Source organism: Perna viridis, chromosome 6, assembly GCF_037379345.1.
Source record: "Perna viridis isolate PV_CMFRI_1.1 ecotype Kerala chromosome 6, ASM3737934v1, whole genome shotgun sequence".
NCBI classification, from domain to species: domain Eukaryota; kingdom Metazoa; phylum Mollusca; class Bivalvia; order Mytilida; family Mytilidae; genus Perna; species Perna viridis.
Window position 1 is genome coordinate 34,064,326 of NC_142450.1, and position 21,694 is coordinate 34,086,019.

The 21,694-nt window shown below is 30.4% G+C and overlaps 1 protein-coding gene across 3 annotated transcripts in view; it reads right to left on the reverse strand.

Annotated features, from left to right (window-relative positions):
- Positions 1-11,358: 11,358 nt before the first annotated feature.
- The window catches only part of LOC148614654 (baculoviral IAP repeat-containing protein 8-like), a 32,471-nt gene continuing 22,135 nt past the window's right edge, over positions 11,359-21,694 (reverse strand). For all 3 annotated transcript variants that reach the window (XM_088588916.1, XM_088588917.1, XM_088588918.1), the window contains exons 6-7: positions 19,831-19,980; positions 11,359-19,413 (exon numbers count right to left, since the gene is read on the reverse strand). In XM_088588916.1, coding sequence (XP_088445042.1) covers positions 19,214-19,413; positions 19,831-19,980 — 350 coding nt within the window. In that variant the 3' untranslated portion in view covers positions 11,359-19,213. The remainder of the gene's footprint in view (positions 19,414-19,830; positions 19,981-21,694) is intronic.

Consider the following 21,694-nt stretch of genomic DNA (forward strand, 5'->3'; position numbering starts at 1 on the left):
ACTAGACTTTTGTTTGACAGTGGGTCAATTATAAAGGATGTACATGTAGCTTGTAAGTGCTTTCTAGAGGTGTTGATATGATTTATATATAATGATGAAAGAAGATAGTCTGATAATATAGGTTGGTAAAAATTGTTTGGTGCAATTATCGGATACTTCCACTCAATGAGAGGATGGTTCATTGGAATCACATTGTCCGTCCATACAAATTGTCACAATTATCTCATTTCCAAATGGGTAAATAGATTTTAAATTTGGAGTGTGTTTTTTTTAAAGATAAGACATACTTTGTAAGGAATTTTAGTTGCTGTCTGATATCAACTTGCTGTTTCCTGGGACTTTCCCATTCTTCACCATGTAGAACAAGTGGGGACAATATGTGCAACTTGTTTATTTAAATTGATCGCTTGTTTTTTAAAAATACAACAAAACATATTTTAAAAATATGATTGAACTACAGCATATTGACAGTGTCTAAATGAATTATACATTATAGCTTGAAAGCAATTTATTATACTAAAATTGTAGACTTTTTTATGTGTCATGGGTGTAATTATTAGTTTTATGGAACCTTTTGAAACTTTCTGCAATAGTGCATTCATTTACTACCAACAGACCGCTTTCACATTCGCCATTTATGTTGAATCTTGTGGAGACTGGTTTATGGTTTTAGACTAAACAAAGAAAGGATTTTTGATTTGAAAATAAGACCAGTTATAGTAATGATGAAATACATCTCGGAATATGAAAATATCAGAAATACATCTATAATACTGTATCATTGAAAAATTCTTTGTAGTAATCAATTCAAGTTCCTTTGGCTCCCATTGCTATGTCCCCCATCTTAACCCAGTAGACTTTTATATTAATAAAATAAACTTTTCCTAAATAGAATTGAATGTGAAAGTGGTCTATATTTGAAGTTCACCTTTGTCAATGTATATAGAACTTTAAATGTTATTTATATTTATTACTTTGGTCACTTTCATTATGTAGCTGACAGTGAAAGTACTTTTGTTTGTAGGGTACCAGTTTTTGTGGTTTTTGTAGATAGGCCGAACCACAAATTTAGTTTTCATCGAAAAGGAGATTTCCATTAATATGTTTCTGAAAACCTCAAAACCACAAAATCAAGAATCCAAGAACTTGTGTTTCTTCTCCAAACCACGAAAATTGGTATCCACGAATTAAAATACTTTCACTGTGTAAAGCCATATCTGACCTTGGCGAAGTATGTCAGGTGATTTGATATGTCATTAATTTGTAAGTTGTTTGTCACATAATCATTGACTGTGTGAATCAATGCTTAGATTGACTTGCTCATCATATATCAATATCATTATAATTAATTACCTTCATAGAATACTTTGATAAATAATAATTACTCGTTCGGTTTGGTTAATTTAGGTTTCATCCACCATTTATAAAAAAAGTTAACTTAAGCTGCAGTAGTTGATTTTTTTTTCTATTTTATAATACCACAACTTTAAAAAAAATAATAACTGTAAAATACTCCTAGTGTCTAATGTATTTTTTATTATTTTTATTTACCTGGTATTATACAAACCCATACATTTCTGAATGTTTACCGGTAGTAAAGAAAAGGTTGAATATGGAAATAAATCAAGAAAGCCTTAACAAGTATTAAAAAATGTATGTTCATTAATAATAAAATTTTGAAAGAACTTACTACAAATTTGTTATGGCATAAGTTTTTATTTTTAAACCTTGAAATTCTTTCATGTATTTAAATTTCAGTCTCTGTAAGAATCAGGCAGTGGGTGAAACATGGGATGAAGTAACCCAACTTGTTTTACAGTGTAATTTGAATATTTGTATGATAAGGAATAAGGAATATGGATACTATTTTCAATTAATTTTTGTCAATTGGATTATAATTACATCTAAATGCAATGAATATATCAGGGGCAGATAACTTTAAAAAGCCTCAAATTTCTAACATTCTTACGAAAATATTTCCAATGTCTCCAGTGATGCAGAGATCAAATAGAGATTTCTCTTAGAAATAAAGTATGTTTTCATATTAATGGGTTTCTGAAATGCATTTTTTTCATTTTGCCTGATTCTGCCAAAGACTAGTACTTAAATGCAGCAGCAGTCATTTATTAATTGATTTTACAAATAGACAAATACAAGACTGTTTGTTAATGGACATGTCACAAATATTGTGGTTGGGATATTGGGTGTAGCACACACTGAGGATTTAGTTTATAGCTTTTATACTCTTGTATATGTTAGAATGTGTTGCATATGTATTTGATATGTATGTGCAGAGTGGGATGTCTTAAACATGTTCTAAATGAACAGATGTGTAGATGATGTATAAATATAAGTGGACAGACAGGGTTTGATGTAAAACCAAATGAATGTAATTTATACGTTACCTAAGTAATCAGAACTATTTCGCCTTCCTTGTTACACAGAGGAAAACATTGTATGCACTAGATGGAAAAATCTGTCTGATCAAACTTTAAAATCATAGTTGAACTGATGGAAAGTTTTTACCATTACTTTTTTAAATTCTTGGAAGAATTGTAGTGTTCTTTTTAGTGATATCTTACTAATATATTTAGTGTCATCTGGTGGGTGAAACTACTTTGATGATCCTCTGATTACTGCTATTTCATCAAATAATTCTAGAAGGATTTCTTCTTTCTGCATCTGAGGTGATGATTTTAGTGCAGTGGAAATGGCCTATTATTTCCAATTGTTATGGCAAGCCAATTGGACTAAAATGAGTGTTTTCTAATATTAAAAAATGATTTTTAAACCCTTTTTTTAATATTAAAAAATCAATTGAATTTTCTACTATTGAAAAATGATTTTTAGTATTAGAAATTGATTTTCTAATATTAGAAAATGGATTTGTCGTATTCAATTATGATTTTTTAATAAAAGAAAATCATTTTGTAATATTAAAAAATGTGACTGATACAAAGTGATTTTTAAATATTATAAATTCATTTTCTAATATTATAAATTGAATTTGTAATATTACTAAATGTGTGATATTTTGTAATACATGTATTACTAAATCAGGAATTTGTAATATTAGAAAATGAATTTTTAATATTACAAAATGAATTTCTAATACATGTATTAAAAAAATTTTCTAATATTAAAAAAATTATTTTGTAATATTAAAAAACTATTTTCTAATATTACAAAATATTGATTTTTGTCCACTTTGGCTTGCCATAAATTGTTATCATGAATAGGTGTATGATGTTATTTTTTTATTTAAAAAGGGTGTATATTAGTGATTTGGAATATAGGAGATTCTTTGCAGTCAAAGTAGTTTTTTTCAGAATCCTTAGGAGTTTTATTAGTTTCATGGAAAGAGAATGTTATATGCACTCACTCTTTTTTCTCTTTAATGGAATATGCAGGTACTTATATTTGCGATATCAGTTTATATGGTTTTGTTACTTTGCAAATTTCATAAGAGCTTATAAGTTTTCAAAGGAAATTGTACCTTTCATAGGGGATTTTAATTTATAGATAAACAAACCATATTTGTACCCCAAAGACAGTAGTTCTTTCAAAATATAAAAGTTAAATACATTATAAAAAAGTCCTAAGAACTTACAAGTTTTAAAAATGAAAATTCATCAGGCCATAGCTTTATGTGCACTCTACTTCTTCACTTTTTTAGGTAATAGGAAAAATTAAATAATTTTTTTCTGGGCACTTATAAATCTTTATATCACCATGAATGAAAAATAAAAATGAAAGAACAGATAACAAAATGTATACACTGGAGTTTATATTATTGATTCTTAAATTCATTATTATTCCAATATTTTACCTGCTATTAATCATCTAAAACACTAGCTGAAGATTTTGTCTGTCCTCTTAGTCATAGCCACTTCACTCAATGAATTTGGATGTTAAACATCCTATGGTATTTTTGGCCTCTGGATTCTGTGTTTGGCCACATTTGTTGTTTGTTTATTAGGGGACTATTATTTATATTGTGATTGTAAATAAAATTACAAAGGTTTGTTTCTTTTTTTGATTGTCCCTATATACATACTTGTTTTGTCATCTTACATTTACTGCTGAGTACATACAGTGAATTGTAGTAAGTTTTGGCCATATTCTAGAGGGTAAACCAGTAGTTGGTTGTTTATATTGTGTTCTCTTGATAATGTTAACATTCAGGGGTATCGATATCATAAACTTTTTTCATCATTACAAAACAAAAATATAATAGCACTTGCATGCTCTTAATTAAAAATGGTATTGCTCAGCCAGTTTGTTACAGAAAAATGTGTAAAGCACATTCTTTGAAATAAAAATCTAATTGGTTTATTGACTGCCCTTAATAGATTGTCTATTCTTTGCACCTTGTTTTAACAAGTTGAAGTGTAAAAACTACGTCATTTTGGAATATCTTGCATATTAAGTACTTGACCTTACTACTCCAATTCCAGTCCACTGTAGTGACTGATTATTTCTGGTAGTTATGATGGTATTGTACTTCTTATTTACTATTTTGTATTTACTTTATATTTTGCTACATTTCATTCTTTCAATTTATTCTGATTTACCAGATCAAGGTTTGAACTTGAATCTCTCATGTCAACATGAGCACTTTTCATTAAGCTATCTGGTTTTCTAATGATAGATTGATACTGCTACACTCAATAAAACTATCATTTCCCAGCAGCAAAGTGATGGAGGGACATGGTAACTAATGGCATTCCATGATTCTTTGTGAACTCATCTTTAAAACTGCTAAGCTGATTGCTTTCATACTTTTTTGGTATTTTTTTTAAATGTATGACAGAAGCAGGTGCATGCTTTCATACTTGGTAGGATGTATTGTTATATAGTGAACATTTAATACTTACTACAGATTATTCAACATAGGACCTTTTGTTAGACAACTCAGGCAACTTCAATTATCATCAGCAATGAGGTTATATGGATATGTGAAGCAATCTTGTTTTTCTGAAATTAACAACATGTGAAAAGTATTAATCTACATATACTTAAGCAATGAAGTAATTAATCAATTAATTAGGGTTTCCCTCCTGCATCTTTGGATGACTACAAATAATATATCAAACTCGAGGGCAAATATGGACAGCATGCAGTGCTTATCACATTTACTGAGAATTTAATGACACAGGATTTAGTTTTTTACACAGTACAAATATTATATAAAATATATCAAGAACTTTAAAAGTTAAGCCAATAACTATCAATATGGATTACTAAACCTCAGGCCAATTATGGCAAGATAATTTTCTGAAGTCTACTGACTGGTTTAAAAAACAAAAAGGTTTCAAAGAGCTTGATTTGCACATGAACCAATAAGAATTAGTGTCTATTGAGAGGACACAGCTTGAAACAACTGTAGATGTTGAACACTGAACAGTCAGTCAGTGAAGAGACAAATGCTCAAGCTTGATATGAGTCCTACTTACCTTCCAACTTCTATGTAGTACTAACAAAAGACATTGTAAGGCAGCATCCATTTTGGGGAGTAAGGGTGAGGCTAGGGGGACTACGGAGTTTATTTAACAAATGACCAAAAAAAAAAAATAAAATCATGCTGTCTATGTGAAAGGTGCTATGCAGTAGTGAGATGACAAGAAAAAAAATGATTGTTCTCAACAGTGATGAAAACTTTTTTTTTTTATTATTGGCCCTGGAAAAAAGATATTGCTGCTCAAGGGAAAAAAAATTGTTTCAGAAAAAAAATCTGCACCCCCCCCCTCGCCCCAAGAGAATCAAATTGTTGCTGAATAATCTGTGTATGTGTTGATTAAATGCTGATAATGTGTACTACTAAAATATGTCTTTTACTACAAATGCATTGGAAAATAGCTTACATATCTAGTAATTCATTTCCATGCTGTCAGCTGAAGTTGTGACAATGAGAATTTTCAGCATCATTTACATAAGTGCATTCTTTAAAAAATTCTACCATAATCAATCCATTAATATGACTTTGAAATCTTTTTTTGTAAACTTCAAACTGGTATGCACTTTTTATCTAACCTTATAAAATCATAACCCCACAAAAAGAGCAGTCACAGCCTTCTCTTTAATGGTATTTAACCATATGGTTAAATATAATACACATCCAAAAACATACTCAAGTTATTGTACTTAAAACCTGTATCAGTCATTTCATAGCACTTTTTTTCTCTTGAACTGTTTGTCAATTTCACTTGATATTTTGACACAAGTTTTTGATATAGATATGGTATGATTTTGGGCATGGGTGACAACACTTTCTTTATGAAAACTTGGTTAACTTTTTGCCCATGTACCGGTACTAAACTTGGGATGCAGGTTTATCACTATTGGATATTGGCTCACAGATTTCTTGTTTTAGACCCTGTTTTTTTGTCATCTTTTTCTTATTTCCAAATAGTTTTGGTCATAAACTGAAAATTTAATTCAAGCTTGACTATAAATTTAACAAGATGACTGTGAGGTGCAGTTTGAAATTACCACAGAGGGTTTGGACAAGTATGTACACACCATTCAAGCTTGATACAGCATTGTTTTTTAATTGTGATTAAATATTTGACAAATGATAAAAATTTGACCCTTTTTGTCACCTAATTCCTCAATGGTTCAAGTCACAACCTCCAAAATCAATCCCAACTTTCATCTGGTATGGTACAATGTGGTAGAATTTCAAAGAGATCCATTCTCTTTTACTCAAGTTATCATCAAGAAATCAGAAAAAAAACTCTTCTGTCTGATCCTTTTGTGACATCTAATTTTTATTGGCTCATGTCACAACCCCAAAAATCACTTTCAGTCTCATTTGCTATGGCACCTTGTAGTACAATTTTAAAGAGGTACCTATATTCACTTTTACAAAAGTTGCTGTCTGGACATCATAAAAATGCTTGTTTCAGGTCCATAATTCCTAATTCCTAAAAAGTAACAACCTTCAAAAATAATCATTGCCTTCCTTCTGATATTATGGCACCATGTGTATGGCAAGCTGTTTTCATATTTATTCCATACTTCAGATATCTTATATATTATATAAGACATCTTATTTAATATATAAGATATCTGATTAAACATATTAGATATCTCATATACTATATGATATACACATATCATATATAAGAATTTATATATATCTTATCTAATGAATAAGATATCTGACTAGTATCATATATGAGATGTCTGATATATTAAGATACATGTATTTTATATAAAAGATTATAGAAGATATCTCATACATTATATAAGATATAATAAGATATCTTATAAATTACATAAGAAATCTTGTATAATATATGAGAGGCTGATTCTCTGAATGTCAACTTTTAATTAATATGTATGTTCCTCTTCACTGAACTTAATTATGGGGCACCAAAAAGGGAATTTACACTAATGAGAAACTCAGATAAATTAATATCCAGGTATAATTTTCTTTATTGTTTATGTTGATAATTGTATTAAGGATATTGTTTAATTGTAACTGATTTGCAAAAAAAAAAACAAATCTTACAACAAAAATCAATCATAAGTTTATATTTAATTTTTATCTAAAGATTTGAAATGAAGTACAGTTTTATGAACTTTTTTAAAGCCTGTGAATGATTTATTTTGTGTGTTTTTGTTTCATTTGTCACTTAAAACTCTTTTTTTTAAAGTTTTCTTCCGACAATTACTTTATAAATGAGAACAAGATAGTATATAGATATTTGATTATATATCAATGTAACTTTGTAGTATACATAACAAACATAATAAGTTTAGCACTGAAACTAATATTAAAATATGATAGACATAATCATCATTATTATGGAACATATACATATACAAAAACATAACAGATCAGCAAGTCAGTACACAATTAACCTAGGAGGAGAAGTTCTGATGCTGAGTCGGCATATTCCATGAGCGTGATGGTTCTGTTCTGTAGTCTTTCCTTGAGGATGGCAATGCGGCGGTCGATGTTCAAGTACTTCTTTGGACGTGGTCTGGCTGTTCCCCCTGCTTCTCTCTGTGGTCGGTTTATGTCGGTTGCGTTCTGGATATCCTGGAATGTCTTGATGATGGTGAAAATGTTCGGGTGTGCGTGTTGAATCTTTTTCTTAAGTTTACCATGCCAGGCTTCTAGGTTGTTGGTTGTGCGTGGTCCTTGGTCTCACGTCTTCCATGCAGCATTGGTTGATGTGGTTATCTGTTTACCGAAACCTACTGGTGTGTTGTTCAATGTTGATAGAGAACCTGGACAGTTGGGTATAGTGCATCTCCAGTATATTCTGTCACCCCTCTTGCGGATGTGTCTGTAGATATAACCATCGTAGGCTGTCCTCCTTTTCTGTTGGTTATGAACTTGACATCTAGCAGAGCATTTGCCATGTTGAGTTGAACTATGTTATGCTCAACTCGTGTGCTGACACAATATTTATACTAACAGATGGCTTGGAGAGATCATGTTCACATAAACTTGGGTGGTGAAATCAAAGAGTCAATTTAGTTCATGTGCTGACACCTATTCATGCTAATAGATGGCTTGGAGAGATCACACAAATGAGAAATGTGAAATGTGTTCACATAAGCTTGGAAGGAGGAAATCAAATCAAAGGGTCAATTTAATGTCTGCATATCTTTTATTTCATAATTTATTATTCAGTGTATAATTTTGTTATACAGATCCTTTTGTAGCATAAATTATTATTAACTAAAATTCCAAAAATTATAATTTATAGAATTCAAATATATTTCAGTAACATCTAAATATTTAAAAAATGTTCAATCTTTTAATTTAGAATTGGTGATTCAGTATATAATTATTTAGATCTTTTTATACTACAATATGTTAAATGAAAATTAGATTATAAAAATTCAAATATTCTTAAGCATATTAACATTTTATGAAATATTCAATGTCAAATATTTATTTGTTTCTAGATTTTCTAATTCCCCCCTTTAAAGGACCCCAAGATAATAACTAAAACAACAATGTTACAATATGTGATTTTAAGAAAGTTGATGTTCAGAGAACACACCATATGAGATATCTGATAAATTACACGAGATATCTTGTATATAGAATAAATATGAAAATATATTGCCATGTATCTAATATAGTATACAAGTTACGGTCTTCGAAATTTACACCAGCCCAATAGCCATAGCTGGTAAAAATGCTGGGGGAATTGCAGGATTTGGCTAACATGCCAATGGTTGCTCTACTAGTTCATCAAAATTTTTGAGCTTGTGCTTGTTGTCAGAATTTTATATGGCAAAGCCTGTTATAATAACTTTCTTTTTCGATACGGACTTTATCTGACAAGCTCGGGAAGATATCATATGTATTAATTGAGATACCTTATATAACTGATATATTATAGGAGATATCTAATATATGTAATAAACATGAAAACAGCTGGCCATATGCATGATACGATCCATTCACTTTTACTGAAGCCAAGTTGTCCTAGATCAGAAAATGCTTGTTTCTGGTCTCTCGTACCTAAAGGTCTTAACCAATATAGATCTCAGACTTCCAAATGTCATATAACACCTTGTAGTACAATTTTCAAAAAAGATCAGATCACTTTTACTCTAATTATTTGTAATAAAATAATTGGGACATCTGGAAAATCTGGTCTTAAATTTCTAATTAGTTCAGGTCACAACCCAAAAATCAATTCAAGTCCATCTGCCCTTGTAAGGCATCTCGTGGTACGCATTCAAAGAGATCCTTTCATTTTTAATCTAGATGTTGTCTAGGTCACAACCCAAAAAATCAATCACAATCTTCCATTCGTAGTACATTACATAGTAGAACATTGTAATACAATTTAACATTTACTCAAGCTATTGTCTGGATATCTAGAAAACAGTTTCTAGCTCTCTTTTGTGCCCATTATTTTAAAATGGTTCAAGTCACTAACTCCAAAATCCTGCTGTGGTACAAATTCATTTTAAAACAAGAGGCTCCCAGCAGCCTGAATCACTCACCTGGTTTAAGTTTGTCTTTCAAGGAAAAAAATAAATTTAACAAGGAGTTGTCCAACAATTTTGACTCAAGAAGACTTGGGTAGGACTTATCATAAGGATCATTTCAGCAGTTGAAAGTTTCTTTCAATCTATTATAATTTTCATGATATAGGCTGAAAACTGTAAAAAAACCAAAACAAAAAAAACACATCATTTTCAATCTTTCAATGGCAATAACTCTTACAAAGGAGTCATATGACAACTTATATCCCTCAAGACTTTTGAAGGCCTTGTAATAAGGATCATTTAAAAACTACTGTCTGACTCCTATGTTCTATTTTTAGTAACAGTGGCCTGTTTTTGACTAATCAAAAACCCCCATATCAGTTCTATGAAGGATACCCCAAGGAACATTCATACCAAGTTTAGTTCCAATTGGTCGAGTAGTGTCAGAGGAAAAGATCTTTGAATGAAATAACATTAAAAATAGCATAACAAATGTCGAAAAGGGCAATAACTCCAACATGGCTAAATAGATTAAAATGAGAATTCACTACAGATAGGGTCTCACTAACCACTTCCAGGTCAAATGACCATCCGAATGTAGTACAAAAAACACACTGAACCTAGAAATATGCATTGTAAGTGCATTATTTGGCCAGGTGAACTAAAAATCAAGATTTTTTTTGGGTATACGGGCATGTATTTATTGGTTACATATTACATGTACATAAAGTGATTCATTTTTATGAAATCACTTGAAGTAAACTTTGAATAAATAAATTTCATTAAAATACTTTTTATTATCCAGTGCGCTGGCAGATGCTATTACCCAGTAGCCGATGCTTTGTATTAAATGTTGCAGGTACTTGATTAGGGTGTTGCTTCATATGCTTCACAAATACAGTTGGGACAAGCATGGACACAACATTCAAACTTGAAACAGCTCTGGGTTTTGTTTGTGATCAAATGTTTGAAACAGCATAAAATTCTGGCAAAATGATAGTGGCCAAAAACTATAAAAAATGCAACTAGACATTGCCCCTAACAGGACTAATACACCTGCAGTCTGTTGAATCCTCGTACATTTGGGGACCAATGTGGACATATGATTCATATTGGACACAATTTTATGGTGGATAGACTAAACTATTTTGACACACAATTTGCTGAATTTTCTATAACACCCAATTGTTTCATAACAATGCTGCAAGCTGCTTAAAAAATCGCTACTGAGAGACAGACAGACGGGGTGAAACCTATATACTTTGTTTGCAGGGGGTATAATAAGAACATCCATATGTGTCAACATGCCTTAGTATCAGTGACACAATCAAGATATACTGGTAGTGGAGAAGCAAAAAGATTTGGCAAAATACATAGGCAATACATTAATTTGACAAATAACTATTTTAATACATTTTTTTTGTATATTTTGTTCTTATTTTTATTCTGAAAACATACACAACAACATATAAAATGAAACGTGATCTCCAATCTTGACCTATTATTCTGTCAGGCACAGACCATATTCTTCTTCTGGGGGGTGGATGCTGGGATTTTATGTTAATCTAGAAAAAAACAATTTCCTGCAAGCCTAAAAATAATTTTCTTCAGCAGCAGCAGTTAAAAATTTTTATTTGAAAATCTACATTGGAAGAAATATTAAATCATATTTTTTTTTCTGTCCATGCTGAGTAAAAAAAAATTTTTTGGCTTATTTGGAATGATTTTATTTTTTTTTTCAAAATAAACCCAGCCCCCTTCAGTAGAAAAATGGTCGGTGCCTTATCTGTAATCCAATTATCATTTTCAGTTATTTTAATGTAATATAGAGATTAGACTACTTTGTCGCACAATGTTGCTGTGTGAAGTCATTTTTATTAAAAATCTGAAAATGATCTGATGACGCCATAATCACTCCTAATGTTTTGACTGGATTTTTTTAATATCTTGTCTTGTAAGAGAAAATAACGAGTAAATACTCCTGATAACTGGATATTATAATTCACTAATTTTAAACATTTGGAAATTGACATCGTATACATCACTTTGCAGCCTTCAGAGATGAATACATTTATTCACATGTTATTGTTTCAGTCATGTTAAAACAAGATATTATTTGGATTTGGAAATATTTTGGAATCTAATAAAAAAAAACATGTAAAATAAACCCTTTAATTACTAAGTGGACAAGTCACTTAAGGGGGTTTGGTAAGTTTTCGTTGCTTTCTGTTATTTTAGTACGATATTTAATAAGTTAGAAAAAAAAGATTGTATGCTTAAGGCACATACCGTTTTCTTCTCAATTAAGGTGGGGATGGGGCCGGGATCTTTTACTGAGTTTTTTTTTCATGCATATGTCAAAATAACTTGGTATTTTTCCCAGCAGCAGCAGGAATTAAACAATTTTATTTGAAAATCTATATTTATAAGTAATTGAAGAAATATTGTATCATATTTTTTTCTGTCCATGGCTGTAAAAGAATTTTTGGGCTAAAATTTGTTATCAATTAATTTTTTTTCCAAATAATCTCAGCTCCCCTCAGTAAAAAAATGGTCAGTACCTAAATAAAAAATATTAAATATATCAATCTTGAAAAAGTGTGTATGTTAATTATTTAAATCGCAGTTAAATCAATAAAACAAAATATTTTTTTGAAAAATCAATTATGTAATATCTATATATACATGTACATACACACTATGAGGTATAGGTACATGTAGGGCATTCCAAAGTAAAGATAAAATAAATGGATTTGATTTAATACAATGGCACTTTAACCATGACCCCTGCCTTAACCAAACACTATCAAAGCATCTTCAGCTATTTTTAGAATAAATACTTTCAATTTTTCAATTCAAGGTTGTTCCATTTGTAAATTTATATCCTGTACTTGTCTCCTGCACTGTATACATATGGAACTCATTTGTCTCAGTATATTTCTCTCTTTCTATAGACTATATTGGGCACTTACATTGAATACACTGATACATTGTAGTATTTTTTGGAACTAGTTGTATCCTCTCTCTCAACTAAGTTTTCTTGAAACACATTGAACACATTTTGTCAATGTTTTTAGAAACTGGTTTTCGTTCTATAATCTTTACTCCTCACACACACTATGCATATGATATTCCTTCCAGAATACACTCTATAAGTCACAGACTCTTAATTCAACTGACTGATACTAGAGCTCCCTATAATCATTATTTCAACTTGTTTTACTCCTAGAAATAAAAAAAGCAACAACAATTTACAAAATGTGGCATTACAAACCAAATGAAGTGCATGGATGTGCAAGATCAAAGCAAAACAGACTGGATAAAAATTACATACAAATTCCCCTTCAGTAACAAGTGATTTGAATTATTTCCCCACTCAAGATGGTAATAAAGAAATTCAACAAGTCAGCTTTAGCAAGTATGTTAAAATATTAATTTTACCATAAAGTGGAGAAATAATTTACATCAAGAAATTGGTTTCTCCAATGAAATCTGTTGAAAACTTGAAAAATGTAAAATGGCAGGAAAACTCTAGCAATAGTTTAATCCATGCCTAGTGGTGAAAGAGTTATATGCATATTCAACCAATGGCTCAATTTGGAGAAAGATAAATTAAAAGCTTTGCTCAAGCAAATAAAATACCTTTTCCACATTCTAACCAAATACTAACCTAATATTCAAGATTTATATACCTTAGAATTTAGAATTACCTAAATTTAACCAATATTTTTTTTATATCAACCAGAACACTGTTGATTCAAAATATAATTAACTACAATGTGGGCAAGATATGAGAAAAAAATTGAGAATGTTTTTCTCATCTTAATTATCTACCTGTATACAACATGTACACTAAAGAATACCTCAACTTTCCCCTCTCCTGATATATAAGAGCATAACTGCCACAGATTTGATGGAAGTATTTTCACTCACTTATTTAAGGCAGCAAATAGAAGTTGCTGTGAAAAGTGTGATAAAAATATTTGCTCCTTACCATAAATGTTAGAAAACTGCACTAAACTGGAAGTTGAAGCACTATATTTCTGAAATTTTGAACCCCTATTTGAAGTTGTATACATGTACAAAATACTAAGGAATTGTGAATTGTAGTTTCTGAGAAAAAAAAGATAGTTTTTAATTCAGACTACTGTAAGAGGGACAGAAAGACAAAAACAGTTACATTCCTTTCTTCTCTGGAGCAGGGCTAAAATGAATAAACAGTGTTATAACTGTTAATACCGGTAGTATGAATGTATTTATATAGAGTTCTTAACGATCCATCCTTTACCAGACTTTTAAACAGAATAGTACTCATAATACCATTACCCCATACAGTTATAAATACATTGAAGGAAAGAACCTTCGATATTTATAACAATGAGTACTAAGCTAGAAATTTGACTTAAAGTAGATCATACCCAATATTTCTTGTAGATAAATTTTCTTAGTTTTTTTTCTGGAAGATTACATTGGATGAAAATACCAGTACTTTAAAATTTTAATGATAAAAATTATAAAAAGAACACTTAACTGACATTCTTTCATATTTCAAAGAGGTTTGGGGGTCACCAAACTTTTTTTCTTGTATTATTAAAAAAACTGAAATTCCCATTACATTTCTATAGAACATTTTCCTGCCAATTATCTCCCCTTAAAAGAGGCACTTGTAATATTACCAAACAATTTTATACATCAAAAGTTTTAATCATACTCTTTTTACATCATTTTAATCATTATTAGTTCACTGAAAATACACATGTCTAAATGATTTTGTAAAATGACAGAAAAGCATGCTCAGTGTAATAGGTATGATATACCTTAAAATAAAGTCAGTGATCGTAGCTCTCTCTTCCTACTGAAATGACCCCACATGATCAAACTACTAAATACCAATAAAAATTAACTTCAAATAATCCATCAAAATCATTGATGCAATATGATTAAGCTGAAACAGTGTTTGTAACCAAAACCAAATTATTCTATGCATTGGATAAAGGCTGCCTTGATTTGCAAGACATTGTTATTTTAATAGATTAAATTTATAACATACCTACACACAAAAAAAGAGCATTTAAAATATGACTTTAATAAAATTGTGGCATTAACAAGTACACACAAGAATATTTCCATATAAATGACAATCAAACACACACAATCAATAAAATAAAAGAAGAGCTGAGTGCGAAAGAAGATATCTACAGACTTTCAAATCCATATAAAAAAGGCTTGGTAAAATGAAAAAGATTCCAGCTATTTATTAAGGATATTTGCATGAAAATGAAGGGGTCTTTCAAAAAGCCTAGCCTGTAGTAGTAGTATACTGTGTATTCAAGCCAGAATTTATCACATGGTATGGAAAAAAAGTGAAAATATTAATCTGTAAATTAATTTCTACATTAAACAAAGATGTTAGAAAATGTTCCTTTGACCAAGTACAAGTATACTGCATTAGTTCAAGTTAACTTGGAGGTCAATAAAATACTTTGCAGGGTGTAGCTTTTTATGAAATTAGGGGTCAAACTATAACCATTGGAACAAGCATGGACACAATATCAGACTTGATACAAATCTGAATATAGATTGCGATTAAATGCTTGACACAGCATAAGATTCTGACAAAACGAAACTGGTGAAAGCACTTTAAAAGTTACAATTAGACATAAGAACTAAGCAATTAATACAAAATTAAAAAAAAAAATTCTGATTTTTTTGGTCTTTGATTCCATAAAGACTAGGGCCAAAACACTGTTCCTATTAAACCTTCCTTTTGGAACATAGCATTACAATTTCATAGAGATCCACTTCTACTCCAGTCATTGCTACATACCAGGAAAATGTTTGTTTTAGGTCCCTTTTGGCCCCGAATTTCTTCACTGTTTTATTTACTAACCCAAATAAGAATCCAAGCTGACAAGGGTTATTTAAATACTGCCACTAATACTTAAATTATATAGTTAAATTCTACTATAAGTTTACTTCTGGCCCCTTAAATCCTGAACAATTTGCATTGGTTAATATTTCCATAATCAATTACAACTGTCCTAGTGTGGTATGGAACCTTGATATAAAATTTTCACGGTCATATGCATTTTTTTACTTTTTCATATTTCCTGTTTCCTGACTTAATTTAAAAGATTAATGAGTAACTAAAGATGACATACTAGAGTATGAATGAATGATTCAAAATGAGGTTTTCATGTAGACAAAAGGCACTGTTATAAACACCAGTACAAAACTTTTAAAAAATAACAATTGTATATTTGTAAATTATAAAATAAAAAAAAATTTAAAAAAAAATTCTACCTGAGCAAATTGTGGAATGAACACAGCATGTGGTACCTGCTAAAACTACTGCGACGATTGTCCAGTAGTTAGATCCATTTCTGCCATACATGTTTACTAACAGTATCTCTGCAAACAGTTATTTCTGAGTACATATTAATATATACATAAAAATACAGTCATCAAAATATTGGCTCTAAACAATATTTACAATATCTGACACATTGTATATTTATATCAATCAATATTCAATATAAGTTGCACACAGTTAACACTCTTTATTCTACAAGTTGTAATTTTTCACTAATTAACATATTTAAGTCAAGCAATAAACATCAGAGTGATGCTACAGTATAAAGGTATAACATGAGTTAAATTCTTAAAATTGATAAAGTATTCTGCACTCTGCTTTTGAGATTTTAATAAAAATGTTTAAATATAACTCAAATGCAAATTATAAGGTGTAGGGGCATTAAGTTAGGATAAGGCCCGAAAATATGAACTTTGTTGTAATAACATAATTATTGTTCAAAACATAATAAAATATAAAAAATATTAGGAAAAAGAATGTTTTGTGGATTTAGTTAATTATGATAATGTCACAATGGTGCCACAATTATCAAAATACTGCTGAAAATTGTAAATATGAACTTTGTTTCTTGAGTGTGTACACCATTTCCATGCCAGAAATACCAGTAAGTACAAAATGTACAGAGTATCTGAAATTAGTAAGCTTCAAGCAATTCTTATATCCTATAATTCAAGAATTTTCAGAAGTCCTAATGTTTTCTCAGTTGTTAAGGATTCAAGTCTCCAAATTCACAATTAATATTATTAACACTTGATGATTAATTTTCAGTTGTATCTAAGGCCAATAAAAAGTCATTAACACCCCTTCTCCTTTGTAGGTAATATATCACATTTTAGTTACAAAGTATGCCAGCAAAGCTGACAAATATGGTAGAACTATCCAATTTAGTATTATTGGTGCTGCTGAAAACCTTTCTGCCAGTAATATGACCTCAGCACATTTCAATCTCAACGCCTAAAATTTCATTTTAATACATGACTAAAAATCCTATGTTGGCAATTACAGCAGCACTACTTTTTCATATTAAACTTTTATATGACACACCACCTGTGAAGGTTAAAATATTAAATACAATATTGATACAACAGAGGCTAAACCTTGAACAGTTTTAGGCAAGTATGGACACACCATTAAAACTTGACACAGCTTTGAATTTGACATGTAGGATGAAATTGAACCAGAACCAAAGTGGTCACCTTTTTGTATAAAATATTGTGCAACAATATCACTGACATTCCAGTGCTTTTACAGGAGTTAAATAGTTTAATTCTTGCTTGTTTTAGTCCCTTATCCTAAAACGGTCGGGCCATAATCCCAAAAATCAATACCAAACTCTCCTTTGTGGTTTGAAACCATGCTATAAAATTTTATAAAAAAAATCAACCAACTTATATTCAAATTATTGCATGAAAATCAAGTGTCTACAGACAATGACACAGATGATGATGACAACTCCAATTATAACAATGACAGCGCCACACCACAAATTTTTCAAGGTCCTATAAAAATGTTGAAAGACAATTGGTATATGATGAAATTTTTTCGGCATCAAAATACTCAATATTCAAGTTGATTATGAGATGAAATAATGAGCTTCGTTTTAAAAGGATCATACATTTCACTTTGCTTTTTTAACATGCAAAGACTTTTGTAGATATCATTCAAAAGTAAAACTGTAAATAACAAGAGGCTCCCTGGAGCCTGAATAGCTCACCTGGTGAAAATTTTGTCTTTCAATGGCAATAAATTTAACAAGAAGTTGTCTAACAATTTTGACTCAAGAAGACTTCGGTAGGACTCATCATAAGGGCAATTACATGGCTTAACAGATTAAAATGAAAAGTTGACCACAGATAGATCTCATCATGCTGAACACTTTTACCCTATGTCAGAATTTTGTTAAAACTAATGGCTTTGGAGATAAATGCAAAACAGTCTAACCCCTTTGCTCTATTTTTAGTAATGGCAGCCATGATTTTTGATGGATCAAACAAAATAAACATAACTTTTGTGCAAGATACCCCAAGGAACATTCATACCAAGTTTGGTTCCATTTAGTCAAGTAGGGTCAGAGGAAAAGATTTTTGAAAGAAATGACATTAAAAATAGCAACAAAAAAAAACGTCAAAATAAGGGCAATAACTCCTAAATGGCTTGACAGATTAAAATGAAAATTGTACCACAGACAGATCTCATCATGCTAAATACTTTCACCTATGTCAGAATTTGGCTAAACCTAATGATTATTGAGATATATGCAAAAAACTACCGTCTGACCTGTCTTCTATTTTTAGTAATGCCTGCCATGTTTTTAGACGGATCAAAAATCTAAACATATCTTTTGTGCAAGATACCCTAAGGAACATATGTGCAAAGTTTCGTATAATTCTGCTCAGTAGTTTCAAAGGAGAAGATTTTTTAAAAATAGTTAACGGATGACAACGGATGCCAAGTGATGGCAATAGCTAAAACGGCCTAAAAATGGCACATTTACGATCATAATAATAACAATCTTATACTCAAAGCAATGAAAATTCTTAGTTTTTTTTTTTGATTCCAACAAATAAAATTTGAAGTACTTTCATGTCTAACCAGATTTTACTGTGTTCATAATAGATGTATATACTAGTAAATTCTAGGGAAACTTTTTGGCAAAAGCCTCAGCATTTTTTATGAGATAACATTAATGAATGCAGTAAAATGTAATGGTATTATTAAGTTAGTTTCTTCCTATCACCTCATAGCACATCAATATCAACTGTTCTAAAAGACAATACAAAAATAACATAATCATCAATGCATAAACATTTTGGTAAATAGCAGAGAGCAGTTGGTAAATATGTATGGCAGAAATGCTACTACATGGCTAGGTTATTGAATTTGGATTTTGACAGACCCCTTAATATCAGTACGACATACAGGGCAATTTTTGAGAGCTGGGGCACATTGAGAGCATGATGTTAAATGACCACAAGGTAAAAATACAATTGAAACCATCATTTCACAGCAGATTTTACACTGCATCTGCTCCTTCATGTCTTTTGAGTCTTCTTCTAATCTCTTGTAATCTTCTATAATTAAAATAATATGATATAATTTACTATTGTTCACATCATATTTTAATCCTGAAATACATAAAGCATTAATGGACCTTTCAATCTGGTAGCAAAATAAAGCATTGAAGTGACATAAATTTTTTATGTACTTCACAGGATTGTTTTTTACATTTCAAAAAGAGAAACAAAAATGAAAATTGATACCTAATTGATTCGTGCATAGGTCCTCTGACACATTATTTCTGACTCTTTCAGTAAAACCATCAGGAATATTCCAGGAAGGTTGTGAAGATGGATATTTTGATGACAGAAACAAAATGAAAACTTCTCAATCACGATGGCCAATGTCCGACACCATACGGCACATTTAAATTTTTTCATATTTCCAATGTTGCACATGAATTAATGCTCCACACAAAATTTCTAACTAACCTTTGCTGTTGATTGTTTTCTTCTTGCCAGACAAAGCCTCTTTCAGTTTTATATGAGTTGGAGCAAGCATGTCATCTTTCTTCATTTCTTCGGATTCTTCGATACAGTAAATTTCTTCCATCAAGGCCCTAGAGGACAAACCTGACCACCCTAAATTGAAACAGAAATGTAAAGGAGTAATCAAGGGAACCAAGGTTATAGCGGTAATCAAAAGAATGCATTCCAGGGACAAAGACCAGAGATGGAAAAGAGACATACACAACAAAGAACATGAAGTAACTAAAATCATACATACAAAGTAACAAAAGCAAATGAGCAACTCGGACTCCACTAAAAACTGGGAGCATAGACCATGTGCACTGGTAGGGTAAGCGTCTTTTGCTTTTCTAGAAACACCTGCCAAGTTGCTCATAAAAAGTCAAGTCCGGGATAGATGAAAGAGGAAAGGAAAACTATGACCCGTTGAATAAATCAGTTTTCATGGTGCAGATGGTTACACCATAATGATCCAGAATTGTAACCAGATAAGAACATGCATACTATTTTCCATATGTACATCATAGCTTACTTTTCCCCCTTATTCCTCTGTGTTTCTCCATTTATTTTACCAATATGTTTATATCATGAGTGCATTTTCATTCTTGTACATTGATTGACTGAAATTCTATAAGGTAACAACTTAAATTGTTGAACCCAAAATTAAAAACATAATGTACAAAATTTCTATTTCAAAAAGTAACTAAAAAGCCATTATTTGATTAATACTAGAATTGGAACATTGAACAAATCTGATGGTTTGAAAGTGCTAACACAAATTTGATTTTTCTGATAGAGGTTATAATAATTTTTAAAATAAATTACAAATAAATTTGTTTCAAAATTCTGTGTACTGGTACATGTAATATGAAGATTAACAAAAGAAAAAAAAATCTGCACAAAACTATACTAATACATGCATATGATGGCATGCACAGAAATGACCGTTTGTTAACTACTTAAAAAAATCTTTTTGAAAAAGCACAACAAAATAATATCCCTTACATAAAGAATAAACTATTAACTTGAAAAGCAATTCATTCATTGTCATCAAATCATGTTAAAAGCTTAAACCAAGTCATAGATATTTTTACATAATTAATTAGACAGTGACATCAAACAAACTGATACATTATACTAAAGATATTCAATTGAAAATAGACAGAAAGTTTAAATGTCTATTAACAACCATATATTTTGTATAAAATTACTATGAACCACACAAGAAGACAGTTTTCCTGTAGAATTTTCCATTTTGTCACATTAACATTTTAATACTTGTGAAACAAGTGAATAATTATTACTGTACAACATACAAAAAGCCTGTTCACATGCATTTAATGAAGTACTTTACTGTGAAAGTATCACTGTTCATAGGGCAGAAAATTACATGGTTTTCATGACGTTTGGCAAACCACAAAATTTGGTTCTCAACAAAAACTTAATTTCCCACTCTTTTGTATGATGGAGTTGGTATTCAAGAATTCAAGAATCTATGCACTAATGTTTTCACCCATGAATTAAAGTTCTTTCACAGTACAGAGTATGTCAATACGTCAATTCTATTTTGTACAGATCTCATATTTTTCCCTTAACTTATTTACTAGGGCTGTACTTAAAACACTAAAGCAGAGAAAAATGTCTCTTTCTACAGAAAGAATGAAACCTAAACAATAAATTACAATGTAGTGTCTCACTAATCATATTCAGAGTAGACATTTGGCAAGTCTATCAAAATATGTATCACTGTGATATTTCAAATGTGTGGATTTACTATGGAAAGGAGTTCATCTGTCCATCTCTCCTCTAAGAAAGGAGAAAACTTCAC